General features: G+C 49.8%; 1 protein-coding gene across 1 annotated transcript in view; it reads left to right on the top strand.

The window, feature by feature from the left end:
- Positions 1-1,335: 1,335 nt before the first annotated feature.
- PDGFRA (platelet derived growth factor receptor alpha) overlaps positions 1,336-10,046 on the top strand; it is a 34,369-nt gene continuing 25,658 nt past the window's right edge. The window contains exons 1-2 of the mRNA XM_056490499.1: positions 1,336-1,545; positions 8,804-8,864. Coding sequence (XP_056346474.1) covers positions 8,816-8,864 — 49 coding nt within the window. The 5' untranslated portion in view covers positions 1,336-1,545; positions 8,804-8,815. The remainder of the gene's footprint in view (positions 1,546-8,803; positions 8,865-10,046) is intronic.

Raw genomic sequence — 10,046 nt, 5'->3', positions numbered from 1 at the left:
ATGCACTAGTGGAGGGCGTGCAAAGAGCCGGGAGCGCTGCCGGGAGCCCTGAGAGCCAGACAGGGGTACCTCAGCCCGAGAGCGCATCCTTGGGAGTTGGTTCTCCTTTCTGCCTCTGCTCTCCTCGGGGCATCTTCATTTCAGAGACATAACTCTCCCTCGCTTAGGAAGGAGAAAAAACACTGGCTCTTGACTTCGAGAACAAACTTTTGTTTATAACAATAAATGGGTGAAAGAGGTGCGAGCGGTGGTGGTGCTGGACTGGGGAGGGAAGAAAAGGAGAGAAGCCCGGGCCCCAGCTGTGGGCCGGTGCCGTGCCCAGAAGGGAGCAGGGACCCGCTCCGCTCCGTTCCTGGGGCTGCACTGCCCCCTCTCCGCGGCCGCCGCATCGCCGCGCCCCGCTCGCCGCGCTCCGCACGAAGCCTGCAGCGAAAGGGCGGCGGGGGCAGCTCCCCGGCAGCTCCCCCGGCCACCCTTTATCGCCAGCGATAGCGACGGCCAACAGAGCAGAGATACCCAGCGCTGGCTCCCCGGCGGGGATCAAAGCTCCGTCTGGAGCTGTTCAAACAGGACGGGCTCGGACGTGCGCTGCCCGCGCCTCCGCCGGCACCTCCGGCCCTTGCTGTCCCTGGCTGGTTATTACTGGGGGCTGTTTGCGCCGGGCAAAGCGAAGGCAGAGACGAAAAGCAGAGTGTTCTTCGTCCCGTCGGAGCTGCGGGCTTTGGGGGGGCTGGCTCCTGGCGAAGGTTACCTTTCGTTGTGTCTTTCATTCATAAATGTTAGTGATTCGTCTCTCCCCCCGTCTCTCTGCGCCTCCCGGTCCTGGCTGGCTCACGGCCGTCCATCCAGCTTTCTAGCCCAAACCCGAGCGCAGCGGTGTACAAAGCACACGAGGAAGCCGCGAATTCGTTTCCAAATCAAACTCCCCATCCATAAACTCCACTGTAAGCGTGGACATCGAGCCCGGCGCCCGTCCTAGAGGGTCTGAGGAGGGAAGGCTCATTCATGAAATTTGGGAGCACTCTGAGTTTTCATGAAAGTTTTTTGGGTCTCTCTTTCTTTTTTTTTTTTTTTTTTTTTTTTTACATTTTCTCCCCCTGCAGTGCAAAACTCCCCGCTTCCCCCCTTTCCTCCCCCTCGCCCCTGCCATATGGCCAACCTCCCCCTCCCCTGCAAGGCTGCTGAAATCTGGAGGCAGAGACTGGCCCCCCTGCCTGCGTAAGAGCCTCCCGCCGGCGCGCCCGCCTCCGGCCGCGGGGCTGGGGGCGCCGGGCGAGCCAGCCCGCTCTTATTCTGAAGGGGCCTGAGGGGGGCTTCATTTCCTGACAGCTATTTACTTAAAGCAAATGATTAGTTTTGGAAGGATGGTCTATAACATTGAATCAATTACGGGACGCGGTTTGTGAGACCATTACAGTCGGATCGGGAGGGAGGGCGAGCGGGAGGGAAAGAGCGCGGCTGAGCAGGGAAAGTCACAAAAGACGTGGACATATTTTGGATGTTTTACAATCTGCAGGATTGGGGCTGCGGGTTGTAAAGGAGAAGGTAAGAGGTGCGGGGCATTTTCCTCACCTTTTTCTTTTTTTTACACCTTTTCTCCCGCGTTTTTTCCCTCGTTTATTTTATTAGTTTTTATTTATTTATTTGTTGAGGATTTTCTTCTATTTGGTTTTTTTTTTTCTTTTTCCTTTTATTTTTTTTTTCCTTCTGCCCCGATGCTCTGAGCAGAGCGGAGGGCTTCTTTCCGCGGGGCGCAGGCGGCGGGCGCTGGCGACCCCTCGTTGGGGAGTGGGGGTGCAGCGCTGCGCCGCACCGGCCGTCGGGGTGCGGCGGCGAGCAGCGCGGGCAGCGCTAATGACAAACACATTGGGACGGCGGGGCCACCGCGCCGCATTCCTGCCGCGGGGGCGGGAGCGACCCGCCGGGGCTCCGCGGGCAGCGGCGGTGCCCGCCCCAGGGGGGACAGCGGGGACGCGCACCCACCAAGTAAGCGGCTCCCTCTCTTCTCGCATCCCTCGCTCCCTTCGCCCCGCTGCTCTCCCGTCCCTTCCCCCACCCTTTGTTTTTCACCACCTTCCCTCCTTTAGATCCCCTTTCTCACCTCGCTCCCCCTGACCCGGTAGCCTAAAATGCCCCGAGATTCCGAGCGGAGGCACGCACACAACCCCCGAAATGAGACCCGATCCATCTCCATCCCTGCGCGCCCCGTCTTGTTTTAAAAGTGTCTCGGTGAAAGGGAAGATGCTGAATTTAGACAGGGCTGGTACCTGGAGCCTTTCCAGCCTGCAGCCCCTCTCTCAACGGGAATGCCAGCCTTGCCGTATGCCCTGCCGGACTGTTGGACCCTACTGCTTCCTACCCCGGGAATGGCAAAGTCTTCGCGGCCACCTTTTGGATTTTGTCAAACGCGCAGTTGCGAACTGGCCAGCCTCCGCCGGGCTGGAGTCCCCTGGAGAAGTCCTAGGAGCAAGTAGGAAATGGCTTTTTGGCTGTCCGCGGCATTGCTCAACATTTTTGGACGCGGATCCCGTAGCTCAGGAACCGTTCCAGAGAACAGGACTTGGACAGCTTTTTCTGGAGCCAGCAGCGACAGATCTAGCAAGGCAGCAGCGGTCCCAGGGCACAGCCGCCAGCCCCCGGGGCCCGTCCGCACCCCGTCGGGGAGGCGGCTGCGGACCAGAGGCGGGAGCGATGCCCTGGCCCCGCCAGTGCCGAGGGCACGTTTCCAGCGCCCCTCGACGGTATTTTCGGCGCGTCTTTTGCCAGTGCTCGAGCTCCCTAGGGCTCCTTCGGGGCCTAAGTCTGCACGCCCCGAGAGGGCAGCGCATCTCCTCGGCCCTTATGGCATCCTACGAACCCGTTCCCGGGGCTGCGGGCGCATCGCTCCCTCTTGGTCCCGCAGCTCCCAGGCGGGCACGATCTCTGTCCCCCGCCGGGACTGCTGCCCCTCTCCAGACCCCGAGCCCTGGGGCTTCGTGCTTTGCCTGACGGAGAGGGCTGGAGAAGCGTCGACAGTAGGGAAACACGTCTGTGCTCTGCTCCCCTCCGTCTCCCCTACCCCGCTTTTTCTTTTTCTCGGCTACCTCGCATTAAGGAAAAAAAAAAAAAAAAAAAAAAAAGTCGTCTCTCCAGCTTGGCAAAGGCTTTCCTATTGTTTCCCAGACAAACAGCGAAGTGGCTGGGAGCTGCCATCTCTGCTAGGTTTGCTCGGCGTCCCGGGCAGCCTTTGATCTGCGGCGGCCGCAGCCGTCGGGCTGCGCCGAGGGCGGGCGTGCGAGGGGGAGCCGCTGTGCCGCTCCCCGGGGCTGCGGCCGGGCTCCCCACGGGCCCAGGGTCTGTCAGGAGCCTGCAGCCTGATGGGGGCTGGAGAGTGTGAACGGAACTTCCCAACACCATCCACACCCCACGGGCTGCAGGCGGCCGCTGTCTCCCCGACGGGACGCACCGGGGGAAGCGGGATGGCTTGTTGTGCTTCGGCATCTCCCAGGGCTGGAGTCCCAGCTGGAGTCCCAGCTCGGCTGACTAAGCTCTGTGTCCTTAGACGGGACAAGACACAGGATCAAAGCAAGGAGACAGGCATCAAAGATTCCTCTGTCATCGTCTCACCAAAATCTGAGCGGTGGAGATCCGACTTTTAACTCTGTGTGTCGAAACGCTAGGGGAAGATCTCCCAGCAAGGGACTTCGGGTTTGGCTTCTAGTTAACAATGAGTATTTTAGAACGGCCCTCAGCGAAACAGTGGTTTAGCCAACCTCAAAGCTTGGGGGAAAAAAGTTTGCAGAAAAATGAGACCTCACAAAACACTGGGATTTCGGAGTCCACAAGCAAACCAGCTCTCTCAGCCTGCAGGCACTCTCCTGCTGCTTTTAAGTGAGATCCCTTGTTCTGGTACTCCTCTCCAGGCACTGAGGGGCAGGAGGTGTGCTAGCCCAGCTGCCATGGGGCACTGGGGCCATTTTTGCTGTTACTAGTTTTTTGATGTATGGGAAATCTTCATGTGGCTCTGAGCATAATATATAGGTATTAGGTTTCAAGAAAGCAGGAAGTAATAAATATTTTAATAAAATACCTCTCTTCTGTACTATTGGGCTAGAATTGAAGGAAAGTATACATAGAGAGAAAAATCTTGCATAGCCCAGACCTCTCAGATTATCTCCAGCTATACCAGTTGGTCTAAAAAGGAGGCTGAAATGTATAGCTTTATAAGCCATGACTTGCTTGCTTCTTTATTTCATCATGACTACAATAGTACCTACTTTTGCATGAGAACTCTAAAATTTTTAATGGAAGAGGTTTCCTTTTTTTTTACTTTTGAAGACTTAAAGACAAAGGAATGGCTTCTGAGAGGTGATTTTTCCTGATGGTGGTGAGAATTGCTGATAATTAAAAAAAAAACAAGCAAGAAAGCAAGCGATCCTTTCTCTCCCTCTTGCCTTGCTCCCCTGCTTGACTCATTGCTTCCAAGCCTATAAAGCTTTGCTTGGGCACCCAGGGGAAAAGTTTGCAATAGCTAGGCTTCCTAGCTCTTGTGGTCAAGAGAGATGGATATTTTTTTTCTGCACAATGTTTCTCAGCATTTGAGTTGGGATCTGAAGTGTTCTTTGATTTGATTCTGAGAACCTAAGGAAGATGTGTTACTTGGAAATGCCAGCTGGATTTTTTTTTCTCTTTTCTCCCCTGTTTTCTGGGACAGTCTGGAAAACCCGCCTTGGGTCAAGTTGGACAATTTAGGCTTTGCAATTCGCCCACCACCTTTAGCTCCTAGACTGAAGGACTCTGTCCTGAAGAATTGGGACTAGAAGGCCCGTTGGGAGGCAGCCTTACTGTGTGTCCAGAAGAGCCCAAAGTACTCAGCAGGAGCCCAGCACTGGGCTATCCTTGATGCATGGTTTTCCTTGGGCTCTTCTTGATGCACAGTTTTTCTATTCAAGTATTTGTAAAGGGACATGGAACACGCCTCATTTTGGGAGAATATTTATGCCAGTCTTTTTCATTGAAGAGCTTTGAGCCTTTCCCCAGCAAAACCCTCAGACCCACATGTTAGTGCTGCAGGGCAGCTCTCCTCTTGTGGAGAGTTGAGTTTGCAGTTTGGGAACTGAGAACCAAGAAACGTTTAAAGAGATCCTGTCCGAACATTTACATTCAGCTGGTGACATATACCACAAGAAAGAAATGTCTTTAATGTCTTTTCTTGGGCTGGCCTTAGCTCTTCCTGGAAAAGATCAGCTTTCCCAGAAGGACAGAGTGCCACTCTGACAAAATCACGACTGAAATTACCCAGCCCTCTCATAACAAGGATAATCATATCATTACGTGCCAAGATTTACAATCCAAATACTGTCCTATCACTTATGTAAATACAGAGAAAATGGGACCAGGGTTGGTGTGTTATTGGTTGGGATTTTTTTGTTGTTGTTTCTGGGGGTATTTTTGTTGTTTTTTTGGGGTTGCTTTTTGTTTATTTGTTTGTTTGAGGTTTTCCTAGGGGTTTTGGTTGGCTTTGTTTATTTTTGTTTATTTTTTGTTTTGTTTTGCTTTGTTTTTTTTTTTTTTTTTTTTTTTTTAATCACCTGAAATTAAAAATGTAGGAATTGTGACTTTTAAGCTGATCCATTTTAGGACCCAGTTTAGGCTGCTGTGCTGCAGACCCAGTTTAGGCTGCTGTGCTGGAGACCACCGCTGCCTTTTGCAGGACAGAGCTGTGGCTCGTTAACACGGATCAACATTGCCATCCCGTGGCGGCGAGTACGAGCTGCAGTGCCTGGCAGGAACTCAGCCCAGCAGCCTCCAGGGTTAGGGAGATGGGCTGGTTTTCTGTCTTGAAAAAGCTCTTTGGTTGATTCCCAGCGGTATGAAAATGACTTATACCCTTGGCGCTTCTCTGTTCCCCTCGGGTCTTTCTCTTTAGGTCACTTAGAGCACTCACCTAGGAATATCATAATTTTCTAAACATATATTTCCATTGAGTTTCTGAACTCGATGATTTTAACTTGTCTTTTGTGGCACGGTCAATGAAACCCTTGGTTGGTGTTTGGAAAGTTGACTCCTGACTGATAACAGTTCTTCAGAACAGTTTTCTGATTTTATTTTTTTTAACTACTAAAACGCACAAGAGAGGTACCAGGATTTCAGTCTGAACCTTTCATAATCTATGTAAATTCAATGACTGTTCAACCCTGGGAAAATCCCTGCAAAGAGTCTGGCCAATCTCCTAGAGCATTACCTAGCTTTTACTATACACACCCATGTTTCTATTTTAGCTAGCAATATCCTAAGAGTGCAAGAAATTAAGGTTTGCTCAAACTCGCATTGTATGTGTCATGTTAATACTGGGTGTCAGCTTGCATAAACCTACTGGCTTCTGCAAGGCTACACCAAGTTATGGATTGATAGACCAGGGTTAGGAACTGAATCTGATGTATTTATCCAGGGCTGAGATTTGGATAGTTGGGGACCAAGACAACTGATCTGCCATAAGGAAGGTAAAGGAGCTAAAAAGGTGCATACAAAGGTGTATGTGACTGTAAATAAAGAAAACCAGGATAGGTGTACCTGCTTGGCGTTGGGGGAATGAGAAAACTCTCTTCCCCATAAGTGTGAAATTGTGCCTGTGTTAAACCTTGAGTCTGGTATGGGTGTGTAAGGACATGCTGGTGATGGCACCAACATTCATAAGTCAGATGTGTGATGCAACTAAATTCAGTTCAAATAAGTTTTGAACAGGAGTGATGGTAAATCCTTAGTACATTATTCTGTCTTTCACAGTGAAGAAGTGTTGCTTTGGGTCTTGATGAGATTAACGGGTCATTGAGGAAAGATCAAAGCTCTGGGTTGTGAAAGAAGAGCCAGATGGAGAAAGCAAATTTAGTTAAGTCCTTGTGTTTTTTGACTGCAATGCTATGTTGAGACACTCCTTGATTTCAGTGTCAGCCCAACCAAGACAGCAAGTTTAAAGTGGCACTTTGGAAATGCCATCATCTGTATTTACATCATTGGGCTTCAGTCTTCAATTACACACACAGCTCTGCAATAACCCAAGCCCACTGCAGCAGAGCTTCTGGTGTGCAAGAGATGAGCTAGCTCTGTGTTTTCTCGTCCTGTGGTGCATCACTTGCCCTGGGTAGTCGGGCAGAACAACACAAGATGGGGAGAGCTGCACTTTTAGTCAGAAAAAGGAGGAAACTTGGCAGAAGTGGGGTGACATTGTCATGTGTATCTTTGGAGATTAGGAGTCAGATCAATAACATAGACCAGGGTAAATCTTTAAAGAGTTACAGAGGGTTACTTTATAGAAAACAATGCAGGGTCTAAATGTGATTAAAAATGAGTAAAGAGCTTGAAACTGAGGGAGCAATTTGATATCCAAGAGTCTGTTGTCCATGGGAGACAGATACATAAACACATGGCAATTATTGCTAATTGAAGAATCAGGCAAGATGTCTTGTCTCTGCTGGAGCGCTGTTAGCTGAATTTCTGAAGGTGTTTGTACGTGTTTTTGAGGCAGGTAATCTTCTAATCCTTCTTCTGAGACCTTTATGTTTGAATATGAAATTCTTCTGCTCTTGCAAATTGGTGCTGTCTGCTCCACCCATTGCAGGAGGAAAGCAGGACTGGATCAGAAACACTCTTTGGCATGTTGTAAGCATTTAGTTCCCTTATGGCACTGCCACAGTTGTAATAACTTGACACCCCTACGTGCTTTCATATCTCAGCATTAGAAACTGAATAGCAGAGAATTAATAGAAACTCTCCAGAACTTTGAAAAGTAGTCCCTGTCTTGGCACATCATCCTTTTTTTACTCCTTGGTCAGTGTTTCAAATTAGGGGCTCTTCTGCGCAGTGTTTTTTAAATCTCTATTGGATTTAGGCCAAATTCAGTTGCTATTAGAAGTCACCAACACAGCATCTGTTGGTTTCAATAGGAGCAGGGATTGCAGGATCTTCTCCTTTAGAAATTACCTAGCATGCTACTTGAGGGTTTTATGTACAAATGTCATTACATGGCACAAAAATTACATAGAAACTGATTACTATTGTTGCCTCTACAAGACAAATGCTTTAGGATTATATGCTTGAAAGCTGAAATAATTGCATGTGATCTATGACTCTCTGCACTGTTGGGGAGAATAGATGCTCTATGAATGGCACTGCTGGCCTACAGTCTGTCATGGATTTATTTCATTAGAAAATTTCAGCATGTGTTTTAAATAGCATGTCTCTCGATCAAGGGAATTCTTGCTCAATAAGCAATAAGCACTATTGTATTACATTGTATTCTGTAAACTATATATACACATATGTACAATGGCAGAACAAAAATATCACTCAGGGTTGTACTATTTGTAAGAAGAGTAGCTTCAAAATGTACTTTTTCTCCCATAAAAGCTGCTTGCAGCTGAAAGGTCAGAACTTACTGTGTTGAAGATGTTGCATCTTTGATGCTTGTGAGGGTGCTGCCTCTGTGCAGGGGCATTTCTGTAGGCTCAGTCCCAGAGGCTACAGTGGGAGCAGAGCTGCCTGCAGGCTGTTGGAGAGGGGATGCACCAGGACTTGGTTCCTAAGACCAGGACCTGGCTCCTTATGTTGCCAGTGGAGACAAGGTACCACAGTGTCTTCTCTGCCTGTGACCTGCCTGTGGCCACATGAGCCTTGTGGCATGAGTCTTCTTGGGCTGTGCCTGTGAATTGGGGTCCTTGGGCCGTGATGGGAAGCTGCACTTGGGCACTGTAGAAGAGGGGTCCTCCTAAGTCTTATACAGTTGCCAGTCCATTAACCATCTCTTGTCTTCTCCTTTCTATTTCAGTTGTTGGTAGCTATGGGTACTTCCCCATGGACGTTCCTGATTCTGGGATGTTTTCTCTCAGGTAATGTTCCTCAGTCCTCTAAGCCTCTCCACCCCTAATTCTTCATAAATCTGTATTTAAACTGGCTTTCATTCTGCTCACAATAACAAACGACACATGGTTGCCAGCTGGTCACAGACCTGGTTTTTCTACTTTTCCCTCTGGCAGGCTGTGACCAGCCCTACTGAGAGGGCAGCACTTTTGCTGGCCCATATGGGCCACTTTGGCTCTCCTGTGCTGCTATAAGCTCCCACCCACCTTGTGTGAGCGTGCAGGGAGGGTGATCTGCCCAGCCCCAGCTGTGCCAGGGCAGAGCAGTGCGGGTCAGGCTGCCTGTGTGGGCTCCCCCATCCTCCCACGCCGCACCGCGCTCACCGGGGCTCCCAACATCTGCTCAGCTAATTCATGCTGATGGGAGGGCAGGGCAGGCTGTGCCACAGGCTGCCTGATATAGAAAGGGCCCATAGACCAAGGTAACTCTGGGCAGGAGTGGAAAATTATTTCAAAGACAGTCTGGATTCCTGGTGCCGGTTTATTGCAGAGTGCCAATTTCACTCAGTGGCCTAGGTGCTTGTTTATTGTACAGGTCATGTGGTAGGCTGAAACCACAAACATATTTCCTTGGTGAGCTCCTCATTTTATAGGGTTTGGATCCTCTAATTTTCTGTCTGAGAGCTGGACCTGCACCAACCCACCTGCAAACTACCTAGACTTGCAGATCTGTAACTGGAGATTGCATCTGAAAACCAGTGCCATCTACAACATCTCGCTCAGTGAATTGCAGTTATACTTGGCTAGAGGTAGACGTGATGTACAAGCTCCTGCTCTGGCCCTTTGCAGAAATTGAAGTCAGATGTAAAATGCAAGTTTTAGTCTTGGGAAGTGGTTTCCAAATTTCAGCTGTAAACTTACTTGAAGGCTGACAAGGCTGCTGGTTTCCTGACCATGGCTGTAAGAAGTTGTGAGATGTCTGTGACCCAGCAGCCAGGGTGTGGAATTCAGTGGTCTGCAGTAGAGCTGTGTTTGCCTTTGGGGCTGGAAAGCTGTGGTGTGGATTGGGAGCTATCTCTAACTTCACCTCTGTCTGTCTTTCACCTCTTGATTTGACAAACAGAAGTCAGCAAGCAAACACTTAACATTTCAAAGGAAAGCCATTTGCTATTCCTCAGGCAAAGCTTTGGCTTTTAACAAGGGCAAATTTCC

The sequence above is a fragment of the Oenanthe melanoleuca genome, chromosome 4 (assembly GCF_029582105.1).
Source record: "Oenanthe melanoleuca isolate GR-GAL-2019-014 chromosome 4, OMel1.0, whole genome shotgun sequence".
NCBI lineage: Eukaryota > Metazoa > Chordata > Aves > Passeriformes > Muscicapidae > Oenanthe > Oenanthe melanoleuca.
This window is presented reverse-complemented; position numbering and strand designations above follow the sequence as displayed.